General features: G+C 34.6%; 1 protein-coding gene across 6 annotated transcripts in view; it reads right to left on the bottom strand.

The window, feature by feature from the left end:
• Positions 1-450: 450 nt before the first annotated feature.
• LOC143233785 (sorting nexin-8-like) overlaps positions 451-22,690 on the bottom strand; it is a 34,981-nt gene continuing 12,741 nt past the window's right edge. For all 6 annotated transcript variants that reach the window (XM_076470447.1, XM_076470443.1, XM_076470444.1 and 3 more), the window contains 5 exons: positions 21,254-21,375; positions 15,970-16,047; positions 13,342-13,502; positions 3,484-3,549; positions 451-2,442 (listed from right to left, as the gene is read on the bottom strand). In XM_076470447.1, coding sequence (XP_076326562.1) covers positions 2,361-2,442; positions 3,484-3,549; positions 13,342-13,502; positions 15,970-16,047; positions 21,254-21,375 — 509 coding nt within the window. In that variant the 3' untranslated portion in view covers positions 451-2,360. The remainder of the gene's footprint in view (positions 2,443-3,483; positions 3,550-13,341; positions 13,503-15,969; positions 16,048-21,253; positions 21,376-22,690) is intronic.

Here is a 22,690-nt window from a genome sequence, read left to right as displayed (position 1 = left end):
AGATGTTTTTTGTGATGTTTTGACATAAGGATTGTCTCTGGGTTGTATGTGAGGGTTTATTTGTTTAGCAGCTACTTTAATTATGATCACGGTGTGATTACTTTGGAACGTCATTTTCTTAACTACTTAGATTTTTAAACACATCTCTCAGCATACACATTTGGACCACTTGGTTTGGTGGTGTTGATGTCCATTGAAGACCAAACACCATTTCTGGATGAATACATATCCATCCTTCCAGTGTTCAGTTTTTACCTCAAGATCAACATTACTACAGTTGAGCACTCTTTAATTATGGTAAATACAAATACCTTACTAGGAATATCTTTTACTGAAGATAAATTAGTGTTCTTAATGTCTAGCCAAAACTAAGTTCTATATTTTTAGAGACACACTTTCACATATAAAGATTTTAATAAATCAAAACTTAAATTTATTTTTTACTACAAGTTTCTTGTTAGCTTCAACATACATTAGGGGTAAGAAAGTAATTTATGAAGATTGCATAATTTGTATACATGTATGTAATAAATCAAAACCCATGCACAATATTGTGTTATTAAATCATCACTCCATCGAGAATCTTTCAGCAACCCCTTATACATTGTCATATTAAAAGTACAAGTAGTTAAAACAATGGAAAGTTATTTACCGAACATATCTATTTACAGACAGGTGCTACCTCCTGGAACTATGGCCATCAATAGCATTTCTAATGGTGGTGAATTTATCATACAACGTATAATTTGGGTTAAATGTAACACATCAGTTGACCATACAGATGTGTTTCATCTGATTTCACTAGGAATGTATTCATGAATAAATATGTTCTACTTAATATTGGTATTAGGCATAATTATGACAACTGAAAATTTTACAAAAATGCTGTACACATAGTTACTTTTGGATTAAGAAGTCATTCGTAATGTATTTGGCAGTATTAAGTAGTGTTGCAGATGAAACAATTACTGGTCAACCTGACATGGTTAGCATACATGTCTTGGTAAGTAAAGCCATTAGTTTGGGAATCATTATAATAGTGTATGTAGCCACATCGGGCTATCTGCTAAGCCCACCGAGGGGAATTGAACCCCTGATTTAATGTTTTAAATCCGTAGACTTGCCGCTGTACTGATGGGGGCATTATATTAGTGATAGGTTACTTAAGTACATAAATATTTTGATTTGTTCATCCAATAAATTAAAATACATCAAGGAGAATTGCTGAAGTCTTCCTCTGGGGTCTGAGAGCTAATACAATAGAAGATTATTGGTTTATTAATTATTATTCAATATAGTTTGCTCATGTTAAGCCTCTTCCTTCTATGAACAAAAAATACTCATAATTACCAATAGTGTTCTCCAATGGACCACTTCAGAAGATGACTATAAAGTCTTGGCTCAAGTTTTCTGGAAATGACAGGTTTGTTTACTCTTTATAATATATAATCATAGTTCAGGCCACCAGTCATGCTTTCATGGGCTTTCTATTTGGGATCATTGATATAATACAACTGAAAAGAAAACTGGGAACTGACCTACTGCCTCAACTTTCACCATTAATAATATGTTAATAATCTGCTGTGATCATAAAATTTACACAAAAACACTTTCCTTACACAAAGGTTGTCTAAAGATTTCATTTGGAAGGAAAGTTGGGGCTCGTGTTTCCAGTTGAAGATGCCAATTCTAGATTTTTTTCATAGTATTACCAGAATTCATATTCTTCACAAGAGGGTGCATGTTCTTCCATAGTTCATACATATGTTGTAATAAAAAAAAATAAAAAGAAGCAAAAATGTCTCATCTTCCTTCCATTCAATATATATATCTTTGACAAGTCTCATGAACTTGGTATATTCTTTTGTTGGTAGTGACTATAATAAAACTACTAAGACTACAAACAGAATATTAAAAAGTTTTATATAAAAAAGGGCTGGTATGGATAAAGAAAGCACTATGTAGAGGAACAGACAACGTTTCGACTTTCTTCGGTCATTGTGAAACGTTGTTCACTCCTCTACATAGTGCTTTCTCTATCCATACCAGCCATTTCTTACATAATTTTCTCTACAAGTGGGTTTTCTTGTCATCACTGATCATTAAAAAGTTTTGTTTTCACTTGACTTACTGATCATAAGTATTGCAGTAAGGAAGAATATTTTAAAAACAGGTATGATCATTCTGAAGTAGGCAAGTTACACTGAATACTTAAGAATAATCACTCCAGTGATGAGAAACCATACATTTTAAAATATCCTTCCTTGCTGTAATATGTAGTAAAATATTTTGATAATTGACTATGTGGTGCTTGATTGTCTCCACTTCTGTTAAGGACACTAATATCTCACCAAGAATATTCATGTAACAATAAACAAGTTGTGCTTCCATATGGATACAGTGAAGTGCAGAATGTTTCCACTTCTCCTGTTGGTCCCCTTCCTAAAAATGACAGTTACTTTTTATAATTTCAAATGAAATTTTTCCAGATTGGTGCATAACTAGACATACAGTTTAAGGTTCAAAATAATATTTCTATTTTATCAATGTTTTACTCAAAACTGTTTTACAATTGACCTTATGTGATTTTGAAATATAAAAATCTTTAAAAACAGTTTCTGCCTATCCTCAAACATAGATTTTCACTTACAAAGAAACTATCATCCATTTAAAATACAGTTAATCAGGACATGTCTCTTTCTTTTCCAAACACTTACTATTATGTGACAACAAGATCATAAAGGGTGGAAACAACTAATAATGAAGACAATTTTGAAAATACCTATAGGTAAAGTTTAAACACTAGTGGACAGATCATGTTAAAGTGGTGTGAGATAATGATTTCTCTGAGCTCCTGCACTGAAAACAATAGAAGCTAGTGGAGTTTAGAATATTTGTGAATATTTACAATTTATTTAAGACATTCTTTTCATCTGAAATTACATTTGCTTGATAGTTATTGCCATCTTCTACTCTGGAAAGGCTTAAGGTGACTCAAGTCCATATTTAGTTCATGTTGTAACTAAGTTTATTTGATACAAACTGATTCTGAAAAAGAATGTTGTTGGCAAAAATACTGTTCTCTAGCCTAATTTGTCACCATATTGAAAGATCAAATCTTAAGTCAGTGGTAATATGTAAAGCTACAAAAGAAATATGTTAATTAAAATCAGTCAGTTAACTGGATGTTTAAAACAGTAACTTCTTAATCAACAATAAAAAGATTGAAATTCTAAGATGAAAGAAAATAGTTTTAAAATTTAAAAAAGTACAGGACAAACTAAGTCAAATGAAAATTTTTAAGCCTAAAATAGATGGTATTCAGTAACTTTGGGTTAAGTATTTCCATTAGGAGTTGGAAAAAAGTAGGGACATTTATAGTGAACCCCTTGAGTCCACAAAGGATTAAACCAATACTTTTCAATGGAATTAATAATAACAGAGGCTCCTTAAATGTACATCTCAAACAACAAGAAACCCAACCTGTGGAGAAGACAAGTCACTTGATGAGTTTCTCTCCATTTTGTTAATGTAGCAATCTTGTAATTCCTGTAAAACATGACAACGATTTAAATGAATGAGATTTTTATGAATGAGTCTTAGAATGCTTGTTTTAATGATTTACAGTAACTATATCTTCAACATACAAATTCTACCAAAACATTGACAACCTATTAAATTGTAATTCATTCTTCAGTAATTCATGTATAATAAAAGCATGACATTACAAACCTTTTACCAAAATACTTCTTAAAGTGTTAAAAGATGATAGTAGAATCCTAAACCAATATAATTCAGTTACTGTTTATTGTATGAATATTCCATATTTACTTTATAATTAAACATTTATTATTTATCATATACACATTTATTATTGTTTTCCATATTTATAAATATTTCATCTTTATACCATATACATGCACAGTTGTTTATCACAGGTGTTTCATCTTTATAATTAGGTATGTGTACAGTTCTTTATCACAGGTGTTTCATCATTATAACTAGGTACGTGTACAGTTGTTTATCACAGGTGTTTCATCATTATAACAAGGTACGTGTACAGTTGTTTATGATTATAATTAAGTATGTGTACAGTTGTTTATTACAGGTGTTTCATCTTTATAACTAGGTATGTGTACAGTTGTTTATCACAGGTGTTTCATCTTTATAACTAGGTATGTGTACAGTTGTTTATCATAGATATTCATTTGTACAACTAGGTGCACGACTAGTTGTTTATGATTATTACTAAGTACACGTACAGTTGTTTATCATTATAACTGGGTATGTGTAAGTTGTTTATCAAAGGTGTTTCATCATTACGACTAGGTACATGTACAGTTGTTTAACACAGGTGATTCATGTTTATAACTAGGTACATGTACAGTTTGTCATAGGAGTTTCATCTTTATAACTAGGTACATGTACAGTTGTTTGTCATAGGAGTCTCATCTTTATAACAAGGTATGTGTACAGGTGTTTCATCATTATAATTAGGTACATATACAGTTGTTTATCACAGATGTTTCATTGTTAGAACTAGGCACGTGTACAGTTATTGTCATCTGTCCTCTCACCTTGTATGCAGTCAGAAGATTCAAGAATAGATTGAGCATCTCAACATCTTCATCTTCCTATCTCGACTTTCAGAAGAAGATAAATTAGTAGCTACCTTAGTTTGTTCATAATTACTCGCACACTACACTCACATAAAACTACAGTTACAATTGATATCTCCTACTGAGATAAATATTAATGAATGTAATGAAACTTGGAATGGTTTTAGCAGTCTGTGTCATAGAAGTAATAATATATGATACCCAATGATTCTTTTTATCTCCACCTTTTTGTTATCTGACAATCTTGTATTGTTTATTTCGAAATAAACTTATTTACACAAGTGGATTAATTATTAGATATTTTTGGACAGTTCCAAATGCTTCTTAAAAAGTTTGTTTGTGTGAGTAGATATACAACCAACCTGGAGTGCTTGCATTCTGTAGTAAGTGTAGTGCTCAAAGATCACAGCCCCATCAGCATAACAGTTCTTGTTATCAATTGATATACTGCAGGAAGCTACTGATGTTAATATTCTTTTACACCAGAACATTCTGTCACGTAACCCTCCTACTAATTACACGTCGGAACATTCTGTTGCCTAACCCTCTTAGTAAACTATAATCAGAACATTCCGTCACATAATCCTCCTAATAGCTACACATCAGAACATTCTGTCACATAACCCTCCTAGTAACCAAACATCAAAACATTCTGTTATGTAACCCTCTAGCTGAATATACATGAGAACATGACTACAAGCAGTATAAAGTAAAGTAATTCTTAATTTTGAACATTCTCTCATGACAGGATGTGATGGAATGGTTCTGGTAGATGTGACAGAATATTTCACTGTCAAAATATCATAGGCCACTTTATTAATTTGTCTTAAACAACATGTTATGTAATGTGCACACAAACTGTGGACATGTTCATAGAAGTCTTATGCTACTAACTAGGAAGCTGTAACTTACACTAATTAAATCTGATTTATATACAATAAAAAAACTTGCATTTTCAGCTAGTACATCAGAAATAGTTAGAAACACATAGGATGAAGAGATTTAAAACCTTGCTTCAAATGATTCCATGTTTCATTTCCACCTAAACTCCAGTTTGAGTCAGTATTGGCAAAGCTGGAAAACCAACTAAAACATAATTTTAAATTAGCAGCTAGTAATTGAACTAATCAATGTTGGTAAAATAGTGAAGTGTCTAAAAGCTACTTCTAAGACATAAAAAGAACAGTAAACTGTAAAGCTTTCAAGGAAACTTACAATTAAAATCAGTGAGTGACAACTTAGAGAACATTAAAATGTGTGCATAATAGTGTTGAACCACAAAACATTATCTGTCACTCTAAATCTCTAACAAATATTTTTAAAAATGTAATAGATTTTCATGTAATCTCAATCAAGGCATCTAAAGTTAACAGTGGCAGGACATCTCAGCTTCAGTGATAAAACCCACAAACAACATATAGCTTTGTATTATTATACTAAAGTTAACAGTGGCAGGACATCTCAGCTTCAGTGATAAAACCCACAAACAACATATAGCTTTGTATTATTATACTAAAGTTAACAGTGGCAGGACATCTCAGCTTCAGTGATAAAACCCACAAACAACATACAGTTTTGTATTATTATACTAAAGTTAACAGTGGCAGGACATCTCAGCTTCAGTGATAAAACCCACAAACAACATATAGCTTTGTATTATTATACTAAAGTTAACAGTGGCAGGACATCTCAGCTTCAGTGATAAAACCCACAAACAACATATAGCTTTGTATTATTATACTAAAGTTAACAGTGGCAGGACATCTCAGCTTCAGTGATAAAACCCACAAACAACATACAGTTTTGTATTATTATACTAAAGTTGACAGTGGCAGGACATCTCAGCTTCAGTGATAAAACCCACAAACAACATATAGCTTTGTATTATTATACTAAAGTTAACAGTGGCAGGAAATCTCAGCTTCAGTGATAAAACCCACAAACAACATACAGTTTTGTATTATTATACTAAAGTTAACAGTGGCAGGACATCTCAGCTTCAGTGATAAAACCCACAAACAACATACAGTTTTGTATTATTATACTAAAGTTAACAGTGGCAGGACATCTCAGCTTCAGTGATAAAACCCACAAACAACATATAGCTTTGTATTATTCTACTAAAGTTAACAGTGGCAGGACATCTCAGCTTCAGTGATAAAACCCACAAACAACATACAGTTTTGTATTATTATACTAAAGTTAACAGTGGCAGGACATCTCAGCTTCAGTGATAAAACCCACAAACAACATACAGTTTTGTATTATTATACTAAAGTTAACAGTGGCAGGACATCTCAGCTTCAGTGATAAAACCCACAAACAACATACAGTTTTGTATTATTATACTAAAGTTAACAGTGGCAGGACATCTCAGCTTCAGTGATAAAACCCACAAACAACATATAGCTTTGTATTATTCTACTAAAGTTAACAGTGGCAGGACATCTCAGCTTCAGTGATAAAACCCACAAACAACATACAGTTTTGTATTATTATACTAAAGTTAACAGTGGCAGGACATCTCAGCTTCAGTGATAAAACCCACAAACAACATACAGTTTTGTATTATTATACTAAAGTTAACAGTGGCAGGACATCTCAGCTTCAGTGATAAAACCCACAAACAACATACAGTTTTGTATTATTATACTAAAGTTAACAGTGGCAGGACATCTCAGCTTCAGTGATAAAACCCACAAACAACATACAGTTTTGTATTATTATACTAAAGTTGACAGTGGCAGGACATCTCAGCTTCAGTGATAAAACCCACAAACAACATATAGCTTTGTATTATTATACTAAAGTTAACAGTGGCAGGAAATCTCAGCTTCAGTGATAAAACCCACAAACAACATACAGTTTTGTATTATTATACTAAAGTTAACAGTGGCAGGACATCTCAGCTTCAGTGATAAAACCCACAAACAACATACAGTTTTGTATTATTATACTAAAGTTAACAGTGGCAGGACATCTCAGCTTCAGTGATAAAACCCACAAACAACATATAGCTTTGTATTATTATACTAAAGTTAACAGTGGCAGGACATCTCAGCTTCAGTGATAAAACCCACAAACAACATACAGTTTTGCTTTTTGTATTATACTATTTCCTTTTCTTTCTTCTCATTTTCCTTCCTAATTTGAACTTTTTTTTTTTTTTTTTTTTCACAACCCAAAATTCTTTATGAATTTTGTAAAATATCAAAGTTATTCGCATATCAGTTAGCCACTTAAAAGGCTTTCTGTCTGTCTTGACTTCTGTAGCATTCAAACACCATGTGTCATTCTGACTTAACTTCTGTAGTTCATACTGGTGTATAGAAGACATTAATAGTACTGAATCTTTTTGTTATTTCACTCTGTAAATTTAATAGAACTATTCTTCACTACAGGTAGCAGTTAATTATTTCAAGAACACTTTAATTTACTATGTCAAAAACGCACATTACAGATTCAAATACAACTTATTATTTAAACCATTTGAAGCTTTGTGTTCACAGTTTAGGTTTGTGTTTTAATGAAGAAACTGTAAAGGATCTAATTAAATAACATTTTGATGTTATAAAGTGGTTTACTTCTAGTTTTAATATGTTGAACACTATTTTAAGTGTCATTCTGGTTTGTATAATGTTTTACTTTATAAACCAACACTATTTTAAGTGTCATTCTTCTTAGTACAACATTCTACTTTACAAACATTAACTGTTTTAAGTATCATTCTTGTTTCTACAATGTTCTATTTTACAAACATTAACACCTTATAAATGAGGAGGATGGTTCAAAAGATGTTCAGCAAATAACAGAGAGTATTTCCAATTGGGAGTGTCTGCTTTTCTCAGATGACTAAAAGATAGGCCACATTTGGGGATTGTAATAATCCATAGTGGGATGGGCTAACCAGTTGATACAGCAATGTTATCTAAGGACAGACCCAATTCATCCAACTGCTCCTGGATATGAAGGCCAAAAGGAGCAATAGCGACTGTCTGTTCTGAAAAAGCATGGCCCACCGAGGAAGGAAAACAGAACCCCAGGTAGGATGCCTTGGTAAGGAAAGAAGTTTCGAATCATACAGTAATGACAGTTGCAAATGGAGCAGGTGCAAAGGAGGTTCCATGAGACTCTGTGTATAAGCTCTGAACTGGGGAAGTGCAGAAAGCCCTGGTGCAGAGCTGAAGTCCCTGATGATGAACGGGGTGCAGCATCTTTAAGGCCAAGGTTCTGGCAGAGCCATAGAGCAGTGATACATAGTTGAGTTTCCAGCAAATAAGAGCATGATATATCTTTAGCATACAACATCTATCCACTCCCCAAGTGGTGGAAGAGATGACACGGAGGATGTTCAGTGCTCTTGTACATTTGACCCGTAGTTATTTGATGTGTGGTATAAAGGTCAGCTTATGGTCAAAGATAAGCCCCAAGAACTTTGTCTCAAGGACCACAAGTAGCACAACTACACCAATACAGAGTTCAGGTTCAGGTTGAATGCCTCATTGGTGGCAAAAGTGCATACAAATAGTTTTAGAGAGAGAAAAGTTAAAACCTTTTGCTGTGGTCCACTGAAGTAAATGACTGAGGACAGTCTATAGTTGTCTCTCAATATATCGTATGTTTGATGACTGACATGAAATGTGAAAGTCGTCGACATAGAGCCTGTTTCCAACAGTAAGAGGAAATCATTCAGTGATGGCATTAATCTTTATACTGAAAAGTGTGACACTCAAAACACAGCACAGAAAAGAACGGGAAAGTGTCTAATCCACATGAACTTGGAATTGCCTGTCCATTAAAAAATTTCAAATAAAAATGGGCAAATGACCATGTAACCCATATAAATGGAGGTCTTGCAAAATGCCATACCTCCGTGTTGCATCATAAGACTTCTCAATGTCAAAGAATATTGATACAAGATGACGTCATTTGAGAAGGCTTCTATGATTGACGTTTCAAGTCGAATCAGGTGATCCATGGTGGAGTGCTGTCGTCGGAACTCACACTGGGTGGGTGAGAGGAGGTTGTTTGATTTGAGACTCCAAACAAGAAGAGCATTAACCATCCCCTCTGAGGTCTTACAGAGACAGCTTGAGAAAGCAAATGGATGGTAGTTTGAAGGATTCTTGGGATCCTTCCCAAGCTTAGAGAAAGCTAGGACAATAGCCTGTCACCAGGCTACAGAGACAGCTTGTGAAAGCATTTAGATGCTAATTTGAAGGATTCTTGGGATCCTTCCCAGGATTAGAGAAAGCTAGGACAATAGCCTGGCATCAGGAAAAATATTCTTCTGCCAAATCCAGTTAAAAACAATCAGAAGAATAGCAAGAGAAGCAGGTAATAGATTGTGCAGCATTTCATAGTGTGTACATCATCAGGTCTGACTGGTGTACTGCCAGACTGATAAAGGTACAGTTTGAGTTCCACCAGAGTAAATTGACAATTAGAATATAGAGACAATCAGCTCAAAAGGAAAGAGGTGATCACTCTCCCTGAGTCTTGATGGATAAGTAGGTGGAGGAAGAAGCAGAAGTGCTAAATACCCAGCAAAAACTTTCACCTAGAGTATTGGCGATGCTCTGAGTATCAACTAATTCCTGGCCATCAGAGAGCAAGATCGAGAGGGGGACAGAATTATATTGCCCACTGAACTTTCGAATCTTGTCCCATGTGACTTGGGAACTGGTGGTGAAAGATATGATGGTTTTGAATGTCATCCAAGAGTCCTTCTAGCTTTGACGTCTTACCCACCGAGCATGTGGAAAGAGATGTGGTGCAAAAGTATGGAATACCTACGAAAAGTATCCCATGCATGTTTCTGAGCTTTCCGTGCCATGTGGCAGGCAGGATTCCACCAGGAACGAGGATATCGCGGAAAACGTTGAGGATTTAGGAATACACTGAGCAGCTGCTTGTATAATACAGTCAGTTACTGCTGTCACACAGTCATCTATTGATAGCTTACAGACAATGGCAGGATCAAGTTCTGTGAGAGCAGTGAAAGGGAGCTAGTTTGCTTGATCCAGCTTCCACTGGGGGTCACAGGTCGGGTGGCACTGACCACAGGCAACCTCTCTCAAAATTACAGGAAAATCATCACTGCCTCGTTCGTTATTGTCAACCCACCATGAAAAGTGGGAAAACAGTGAAGGGGAGCAAACTGAGAGATCAATAACTGTAAAGGACTGGCTAGGTGTATGAAAATAAGTATAAGAACCACTACTGAAAAGAGAAGGGTTGTGATCAGAGAGCATATGCTCCATGGAGTAACCCCTCTCATCAATATTAGCACCTCTCCAGAGGGGATGATGTCCATGAAAGTCCCCCAGGATTAAAAAGGGAGAGGGCAACTGTTCAATGAGATCATCAAGTTCTGATTGGTCATAGGTCTCTCCAGGTGACAGGTAGAGAGAACAAACAGTGGTGGTACAATCCAAGGAAACACAGATGGCTACAGCCTCCAAGGATGTGTCGTGGCAAAGACAGGCTGGGCACATGCTGATCAACCAACAGTGCCACCCCTCCATACACTCGTCCATCACACAGCCTGTTATTTCTGTACAAAGTAAATTGCCAAAAGGTGACTGTATCGGCTAGTTCCAGAAATGTAAGGAGAGACATATACGATAGAAGGAAGCAATCAGCGCTTTGATGCCATCCAGATAAGAATGTAAACCTCAACAATTCCATTGTATCAAGGTGGCCATTTTTATTTATGTGTAGGCAAATTGGGTGGAGAACCCTTCTGTTTACATCCACATCTTGTTTCTTTATTGTCTTTATTTGACGGAAGTCTGTCAAACTCTATGGATCCTGCTCGGATTCGATTGGGCAGGTAATTGTTGTTGGAAGATGATTCTTGCGACTTAGAACGTGAACGAATGATTGTTTTGCATCTTGGGGTGGGAGAAGAAGATGTACCTGAGGAAATGCTCATAGCCAGAACCAAAGGAAGTGGATCTTGGGGTTTGCTGGAATGTATGTTAGGGACAGAGATGGGTGTTGATGTTGATTCATCAACTTTTTTAACCATGGAGGTGAAAAGACTTTTCATTTGGCTTGAGAACGATTCTTTTGAAGGCACAGAGAGATATGTCTGCACTTTCACTGTAGTAGTGGAACAAAGTGGAGAAGCATACATCCAAGATGAAGTGGTGGAGCGCAACTTTCAAGCCTCAGGATAAGTAATGTTTTGAATTGTTTTCAAATGCTGCATCTCTTTTTCTCTTCCAACCATTTCAGGCAAGAATGAAAGTAGGACGAGTGAGAGCCATTGCAATTGATACAATGAGGGTTCGTTTCACACTCATAGGCATCATGGTCCTTGCCACCACAGTGAGCGCACATCAAGGAACCACGACAAGATGTCTTCAAGTGACCAAATCACTGAAACTGAAAAGGGTTTGGAATGTATGGCCATACCTTGCAATTAAGATAACCTGCCTTGATGGTGGCAGGTGGATGCAGTGATGTAAATGTCAGAAGGAGGACACTGGTCAGGATCGTAATTCACCATCTTTGAGAGTGGAGATATGCCTCAGTGTAGAAACTCCTTGGGGGGAGAAACCAGCAAGAATCTCTGACTTGGAGATGTTCTTCAAATCCATTTCAACAATAACTCCTCATGTCAAATTCAAAGTAACATGGGCATAACCTCAATAGGTATATCCCCAATCTCCTTTGAATGCAAGAGGAGTTTCACTGTGTTGAGAAGTGGATGTTTCCACCAATATGTCACCAGATCGAAGCTTTTTAACTGACTTTGGGGAGCCAGCAAGTTCCTCTAGTCCCTTCTGAATGAAAAAGTGAGACATTTGCCCTAAAGATTTGTCTGAAAGAGAATGTAGTATAAGAAAATGAGGTACAACAGGTATTATAGATGTTGAAGATTGCTGCTCAGAATCTTCAAGACGTTGTTGTGTACCTGCGAAATGTTTTTTTCACTATTTTATTTAAGTTTTTATTTGGAAGATCCATAATAAAAACTAAAGAATATTTTGGTGCACACTGACTCCAACCGCCATGAAGCCCTATGAGGGGATGCAATACAGTGCCAAACAAGGACACTGCAGCAACACCAGGGTTTCATGAGCACTATATACCCAAACACAAGCATCAGATACATTGTCCACAACACCCGTTGAGAACATCCAACACTGTTACTTTGTTGACCTTAGCACAAGTGGACCAGCTAACTGATCCTAGGGGATCCACCCCAAGGCTGCTCTTCTACAGGAATTCAAGGCCAACGTGGTGTGTTAGGGTTGGACCCATCAACCACCAGGATCCTTTCCTCCCCTTCATGGGTCACCATGCACAGCAAACACGTGGGTGGATGTTTAAATTCCAGAGGATACAAACTGAAAACAGAACCTTCCCTGGTAAGTCCCCTCACCACATACAGGAATCCACACTGAGGGGTTCTTGTTTGTACAGTGTTTACTTTGCAAACACCAACACTGTTTTAAGTGTCATTCTGGTTTGTACAACATTCTACTTTACAAACATCAACACTGTTTTAAGTGTCATTCTGGTTTGTACAACATTCTACTTTACAAACACCAACACTGTTTTAAGTGTCATTCTGGTTTGTACAACATTCTACTTTACAAACATCAACACTGGTTTAAGTGTCATTCTGGTTTGTACAACATTCTACTTTACAAACATCAACACTGGTTTAAGTGTCATTCTTCTTTGTACAATGTTTTACTTTACATACCTCCACTCTCTTCCAAATGTGAGCATGTCCAAAGCACCCTCTACTGATTGTTCCTTGATATTCTCAGCAGCATCTCGTAGCTTAATGACACTGGAGTGTACCTGCTTCATCAGGTCACGAGCTAGTCTGGACTGTATAGATGTGTCAAGGGGAACCAACTCCTGTAAGATACTTCAAGATAAAGATAAGAGCTTTCACTTTACAAAATCAAAATACTAGATAATATTTTCACTAAAACACATAATTCTCTCACCAAAGCCTATTGATCATAGCTTTAGGAATCACTTATTAATACAGTTGTTTTGAATTTAATGGTAAAAATAAAAGTTAAATTGTGTTTATAAGTTTATACATCAACCTTCAGTGAAAACATCACAACTGAGTTCTTACAAGTTAATAATTGAATGACACACTAACTTAGTGGATTCACAACATAATTTCTGTACCACAATGCCACCCATGTGATTCTCTAAGCTTACCCTGTGTTCCAGTGTACATTGATATATAACACAATACACCTGCTTTATGACATGAATGAAGTCTTCATTTATTCCAGTGTACATTGATGTGATATAGTAACACCCATTTTATGCCATGATTGAAATCATCTATTCCAGTGTACATTGATACATAACACAACACCCACTTTATACTATGATTGAAGTCTAACTATATTCTAGTATACATTAACACCTGCTTTATACTATGATTGAAGGCTACCTATATTCCAGTGCACATTGATAACACCAACTTTTTACTATGATTGAATTCTATCTTTATTCCAGTATACATTGATACATTGCACCAACTTCATCCTGTGATTGAAGCCTTCCTTTACTCCAGTGTACATTGATACATAACACCTGCTTCATGCTGTGATTGAAGTAACCCTTTATTCCAGTGCACATTGATACATAACAAAATAACACACACTTCATGCTGTGACTGAAGTATACCTTTATTCCAGTGTATATTGATACATAACACCCATATCATGCTCTGATTGAAGTCTACTTTTATTCCAGTGTACATTGATACATAACACAATAACACCCACTTAATGCTGTGATTGCAGGCTTCAGTTACAAAATGCTGGATGAAATGAATATTTTTCTAAGGTGACAAGCCATGTTTATAATTAATTAACTTTTTCACATGACACTAGTAATTAGAGGTTTTAACATTACGTTGATTATTCAGTCCTATAGGGTTTTTCAGAAGTGTATATAACTGTATTTCAGTAACTGTATATTTGACATGTCCAACACTGTTACATGCTCCTTGTCTTCTTGAAGACACCTTTATGCACTAAATAATGAAGAGATAGGTACAAACATAAGCCTGATATAAAAAACCCAATTGTTCATAATATTCTTCAAGACTTCAAACTAATGTAATGAATGTTCCTGGAATTTACAGTACCATAATAAATCTTTGACATTCTACCAAAATTGACTATAAAATAATAGATTCACAGTAGCACAATAAATATTCCCAAAATTCTGCAATAATTTATAGTAACACAATAAATACTTCTGGTATTCTGCAGAAGTTCAGTATATTATAATAAATTAATTTTGGAATATTTTTACATTCTGTGTTGTCATTTCAGGTCAATCTAATGATTTTGCATTTTAATAATAGTTTACTGCATAGTTTTCAATGCAAAAAGGTTTATCATACACTTGTCATGAGTAAACCACACCACTCTTTATTGAATGGTCTCCATAATCCATCTAGTGTATGAAGTTGTTTGCAATTAAGAACAAAGCTACACAAAGGGCTATCTGTGTTCTGCCCACCACAGGTATCAAAACCTGGTTTTAAGTATTGTAAGTCTGCAGACATACCACTGTGCCACTGGGGGGGCAGTGTATAAGGACAACAGTTTACCAGAGCCCATTTCAATATTACAAATTCACAGGAACTGATGTTCTCTGATGACTTGGGTACCTCTTTGTAAAGAAGAATATGAATACCAATTTTACTCTCCAGCTACATGAGGTCTTTAAAAGTTTCAATTAATATTTTGTGAAGTAACTTGTGCATACGTTCTGTGTTCCTTTTCTTAAAAGAGATTTTTCTTCATTATGTTGCTTACTTCATTTTAGGACACGTGTATGACTTCTGTCACTGACATTTGTATTCACGCCTTTATATCTGTTACAAAATGCAACACTTTGTTCACCACAGCTGGGGTATATCTGTTTACAGATCTCTCTCTGGATGGTCCTGGTGCTCCATGTTCATCCACGTTACGTTTTTCCTAATGCCATTAAGTACAAAGAATATCCCCATCTTTGAAATTCTAAATCCCTGATCTCAACAGATTTTGTTCATGATCTCAGTATATAAAAACATTGCATCAAAATGAGATTTTATGTACTTTTCTTAAAAAAAATTTTTTTTCTTGCACTACACTGTCTAATAAAAGCCATGTAGTACTGATACATGACAGTGCATTGCAAATTTATATCATATGTGCTTGTCACACAAATAACTGATTTGTTTATTCAATATCATTTTAACATAAAAACTGGTTTCACTATGACTCGCCTTACAAGCAGTATTAATAATATATTTTTGTAATACAAGAAAAACATAACCATATTAACGAAAACAACTTACTTCAACTGTTTGAGCTAGTTTATTAGTAGAAAACTCAGGTCCAGAAAGAAACTCTTCTTTGAGACCATGTTGAACATTCTGAAAATTATCAGACACGTTATTTATAACAACATATTATCAAACAGTTTTCATCAGACACGTTATTATAACAACATAATATCTAATAGTTCTCACCAGACACATTATAATAACAACATATTATACAACACTTTTCATTGGGCATGTTACTATAACATCATCATCTAACAGTTTTCATCAGACACGTTATTTATAACATAATATCTCACAGTTTTCACCAGATATATGTTGTTATAACAACATATTATCTAACAGTTTTCATCACACATGTTCTCTTAACATATTATCTAACAGTTTTCTCCAAGACACGTTACTATAACAACATATCTAATAGTTCTCACCAGACACATTATAATAACAACATATTATATAACACTTTTCATCAGACATGCTATTATAACAATATATTATCTAACACTTTTCATCAGACACGTTATTTATAACATAATATCTCACAGTTTTCACCAGATATATGTTGTTATAACAACATATTATCTAACAGTTTTCATCACACATGTTCTCTTAACATATTATCTAACAGTTTTCTCCAAGACATATTATTTATAATAACTTATTGTCTAACAGTTTTCATCAGACACGTTATTTATAACATATTATTTAACTCTTTTAATTAGACGAGTTATAATAATACATTATCTAACACTTTTCATCAAAAACGTAATTATAACAACATATTATCTAACACTTTCCATAAGATCCGTTATTATAACAGCACATTATCTAACTCTTTTAATTAGACGAGTTATTATAACAACACATTATCCAACACTTTTCTTCAGACACGTTATTATAACAACATAATCTAACAGTTTTCACAGACACGTTATTTATAACATGATATCTAAAAGTTTTCATCACATACGTTATTTACAACATATTTTTAAACAGTTTTCATGAGACACCTTATTATAACAACATATTATCTAACACAGTGGTTCTTAACCTTGTTGGAGGTACTGAACCCCGGAAGTTTTGTACTTGGAAAAATTGGAAAAATAAAATATGATTTTTTCAAATTCAAAACATAAGTAAATATTTTATTAGTGCACAAGATGAACCATGCATCAGTTGCACACAATATCACTGTGTTCAAAGAACAAAACCAACAAAACATGAATTTCACACAAAAACAAAAACATAACTCAATGAATATTTACTGCAAATTAATGTGACTTTTGCTGTTGCCTTTCAGAGACAAGTTCAGAAATGTGCCACTCTCATATTTTCTCAACAAAGTCTGTTCCTTTTCTTCGTTTTTATGTCTACCATCCTTGAAAAGGATTGCTCACAAAGATACATTGTAACAAATGGCATGAGTTTCTCAAGGGCTTTCTTAGCAATAAGAGGGTATGCTACGATTTGGTGACACCAAAACATTGAGAGCGTTGTTGTTGAACCTGGCTCTGCTGAAGTTCAATGATTTTGTCGAGGTATTCATCATTGACATCTGCTGTCGCAACACTAAACGTAAACGACTGTCTCACCCATGCTGGATATGACTCTCTGGTGGGGAAGTATCCATTGAGAGACTTTACGAGCTCATCTAAGTGCATGGCAATTTCAGACACATCTTTGATCTTACTTACACAGTCTTCCAGCAGGGGAAAGTTTGCAAAATTATCATTCTCTGTTCGTAGTTTCCATAATGCTAGTTTTTTTTTAAAAGCCTTCAAGTTTTCTTCTGCTTTGATGATGTTGACTCCACCGCCCTGCATCTGTTGATTGAGAGCATTGAAGGTATCGACCATGTACATCAAAACGAGAATTAACTCAGATTTTTTGAAGCAATCTGCATGACAATGTTGGTGCTCTCGCAAAAACAGGGCTACTTCCACATGCAAGGCAAAAACACGATTCAGCACCTTTCTCCAGGATAACCACCGAATGTTAGAATGGTACAGAAGTACCTCAAATCCTGAGCCCGTTTCATTACACAGCTCATTGAAGATGCGGTGCTTCAGGGCACTATTTTGCACAAAGTTCACACATTCCATTACAATTTTTAATACTTCTGCCAATTTTGAAGGCAAGGTTTTTGTTGCCAACGCATGCCTGTGCAGAACACAGTGCGTTAGAATGATGTGTGGTGCATAGGCTTTCACCAGCGCACCAAAACCAGTTTCGTTTCAGCATGACTGGAGCTCCATCCAAACAAACTGCAGAAACTATATCCCACAAAAGATCATTGTCTCTGAAGAAGTCATCCACAAGTTTCTTCATGTCTACTGCCTTAGTTGTTATTGTAAGAAGCTTACAAAATACAAAATCTTCTTTTATCTCATCATTCTTCACATAGCACATGAATACAACAAGTTGGCTAAGACTGGAAATGTCAGTGGTCTCGTCAAGTTGAAGGCTGAATTTTGCTGGGCTTGAAATCAGATCTGCAACTACTTGAGCCAAGATGTCATTGCTCATGTCATCTATTCTGCTGCTGATGGCGTCATTTGAAAGAGGAATTTGGGATAACTTATTTTCAGCAGCTTTTCCCAGCATGATATTCACCATCTTCAATGCAGCTGGTTTTATTAGTGCTTCACCAATGGTATGTGGTTTGCCCTGCTTTGCGATCAAGTTCGCAACTTCATATGATGCTGTGAGGATCAGTGGGTATAAAGCCAAGAACAGGCAAAGTAACCTTTTCATCGAACCTGGCTCTCTTTACCTTGGATTCAGCAAGCGTTGTGTTCTTGTATTTCCCATCTCCATGCAGCTTTATGGAGTGTTCTTTTAGTTTTGCCGATGCTAGACTAGAATTGCTCAACTTGGCATTGCAAATCATGCATTGAGGACGCTGACTCTCATCATGTTCCGTTATACATGTGAATCCATATTGTATATATTCGTCCGACCACTTTCTGTTTTTGCTCGACATAGTTAGTATGAAGGGATTAAAAAATTAGGAAAAAATCACAAATGATGCACAATTACTATAGTCACAAGTCGACTGCTAAGCACATGAAGTTCCCTGCAGCACAGATATTAAGGCCAAGTGATGTGACGTGATCAGCCACAGCCAATGATGGCCAAGTGGAGCATGACAGCACGAATCTTACAAGAGGGGTGAACGGAACGGACACAAACACAGTGTGTGTGTCTTGACCTCTGCCAAACCCCTGAGACTGACTCACCGAACTTCTGGGGTTCGATTGAACCCAGGTCAAGAACCACTGATCTAACAGTTTTCTCTAAGACACGTTATTATAACAACATATTATCTAACACTTTTCATAAGACATGTTATCTTACAGTTATCATTAGACACGTTATTATAAGAACATATCATCTGACAATTTTGATCAGTCACATTCTTATAACAATACATTATCTCAGAGTTTTTGTCAGACATGTTATTTATAACATATTATCTAAAGGTTTTAATGCAACACGTTATTTATAACTATATTATCTACTAGTTTTCATCAGACATGTTATTTATTACAACATATTATCTAACACTTTTCTCTTAGAAAAATGAAATTATTTATCAATTTCATATTCCTAGAGATAAATGTTTGATGTAAGTCAACTGATGCCACCAGCACCCTTGGTTTTAAATAATATTCAGTAACATTAATTAGGTTTTACATCATATTTAGTGCAGTAAACTTCATTTCCAATAAATTGTTGGAAAGTTTACATTAGTCACTACTACACTATAACATCATTAACCACTGAAGTATCTTACATTAGTAATTACTACACTATAACATCACTAATTAACCATAGAATTATCTTACATTAATCATCACTAAACTACAACATCACTAATTAACCATAGAATTATCTTACATTAAACATCACTAAACTATAACATCATTAACTACCAACAGAATGATCTTACATTACTCATAATTACACTATAATATCACTAACAAACCACAGAAATATCTCAAATTTGTCATTAATACACTATAACATCACAAATCACAGAAGTATCTTACATTAGTCACTACAAAACTATAACATCACTAACTAACTACATAATTATCTTACATTAGTCATTACTACACTACAACATCACTAACTAATTACAAAATTATCTTACATTAGTCAATACCACATTATAACATAACACACTAATCAGAGAATGATCTTACACTAGCCATTACAATACTACACTATCACTCACTAACCACAGAATGATCTTATATTAGTCATTACTACACTATACTATCAATAATTATCCATAGAAGTATCTTACATTAGTCATTACAACACTACACCATCACACACTAACCACAGGATCATCTTACACTAGTCATTACAACACTATAACATCACTAACCAACCACAAAATTTTCTCACATTAGTAATTACTACACGATAAACAAACTAACAAAACACAAAGGTATCTTAGTTATGTTATAGTGTGGTAATGACTATTTAACTTACAACAGAATGATCTTGCATCAATCATTACTGCACTATACCATTACTAACAAACAAAAAAATAATCTTATAATAGTCATTACTACACTGTAATATCACTATTTTACCACAGAATGATCTACTTTAATCATTACTACACTATAAGGTCTCTAACTAACCACAGAAGTATCTTACATTAGTAATTACTACACTAAAACATCACTAAGTAACCATAGAATTATCTTACATTACCATCACCAACTAACTACAGGATCATCTTACACTAGCATTAAAACACTGTAACATCACTAACCAACTGCAGAGTTTTCTCACATAAGTCATTAGTACACTATAACATCACTACCACAAAATTATCTTACATTAGCCAGTACTACACTATACTATAAATAACTTATAGAATTATCATACATTAGTCATTAATACACAATAACATCACTAACTAACCACAGAATAATCTAACATCAGTCATTCTTACACTATAACATGACACACTATCCACAGAATGATCTCATATTAGTCATTACTACACAATAACATCACTAACCACAGAATAATCTTACATTAGTCATTCTTACACTATAACATGACACACTAACCACAGAATAATCTTACATTAGTCATTCTTACACAATAACATCACACACTAACCACAGAATGATCTCACACTAGTCATTACTACACTATAACATGAGTTATTTACCCCAATTTCTTCTTACATCAGTTGTTATTACATGTCTCATTCCTTCAATATTTTCATACAGCAGTAAAGTATGAAAGTTGAAAATTTGCTTACCATACCTAAGAATGTTAGGAAGGAACTAGTTAGTGAGTGGTCATATATATTTGGATGTCTATCCACGAGTGTCAAGAACCTCTTCAGAGCTTTTTGCCTTACTTCAATGAAGTGAGCACCTGCTGCTCGGTTAGTGTTGTTCCAAGGTCAGAGGAAAAAATATACTTATATTTAAGAATGCATAATTCAGATGTTTAATGAATAAACTTTAACACTATAAGGCTAATTATCTTGTTATGGTCTCAACACAAGTTAGACAGCTAGTTTTGATTAAATATAAATACATACATTTACCCTGATTTAGAAAGTTTGAAACAATAAAGGCAATACAGTGTTGGAAAACATGGACAGTGACTAGTCTAATGTGGTGACACAGATCTTATAGAAATGAATCACAGTGTGAGAAAACATGGGCAATAACTTGTGCCTTTTGCTAATTACATCTCATCTTTGGTTTTGTGTTTTTATCCAGCATTAAAACTGTTCCAAGTGCCATATTTATTGCAATTTATTTAGTCTTTGCCTTATAAAGTTGTTTTGAAACACTTCTAACGTTTTCAGTAAATGGGAAAAGTATTATATTTATTGTTGTACATGAAGCCCATAACTACTGATAAACTCAATAAACAGAAACTACTCTTTAATAATTAGTTTTGTCTATTACAGAAACATTTTAAGAGTAAGAGTTTATGAAAAAATGTTAAAAACAGATCTAGTGCAAATAAATATAAAACTTGTAGATACAGGGTGTAAATTCATTCAGTGATTACCTGTTATCCTTTCTGTAGTTTAAAATGCTAGAAGTAGTTCTTTCTGATAACCCTAATTTTTGAACTCTTTTGGAGGACCTTGCCTCTTGACACCTTACAGTGGTCACTCTTGAAAGTAAGATGGCAAACCATTAACCCAGTCTCTACCCTGCACCAACAGTGTTATCCACTTACTTTAACAACATCACTCACCTACTCTTAAAGATGATGAAACCCTTGTGAAGTACAAGAGTCCCAAACAATAATCACAACTCTGTGGTGAACCTTCTTCAAGAACAAAAACTCTCATGGTAATTATAATACAAAAGTTATATAATGCTCCAGTATTCTGTATTTGAGCAATGTGATTTACACACAGTGTTACACGTTATTTTCACACTGCTATGCAAGTATGATTGTGGACTATTGTTTTGAATGTCCCATTTCACTCCCCATAGTTCAACCAAATTGTTTGGTTACTTTTTTACTTCAAACCACCCTACTATTGTTGCACAATTCCCACTTGGATTCTTCTGTAAAGAGAACAAGTCTACTACACACTTCTTTGTCTTTCCCACTGTTTGTGGTCAAACATCCATTTCAATCTTTTAGATTAGTTGTCTCTTCTCAGCAGTGATTTTCCTCCACTGTATGTTTCTTTAGACGAATTCCTGTTAATACATTCTTT

This window comes from Tachypleus tridentatus, chromosome 12 (genome assembly GCF_004210375.1).
Source record: "Tachypleus tridentatus isolate NWPU-2018 chromosome 12, ASM421037v1, whole genome shotgun sequence".
NCBI lineage: Eukaryota > Metazoa > Arthropoda > Merostomata > Xiphosura > Limulidae > Tachypleus > Tachypleus tridentatus.
The sequence above is the reverse complement of the archived record's forward strand: the minus strand, read 5'-3'. Positions and strand labels throughout refer to the sequence as shown.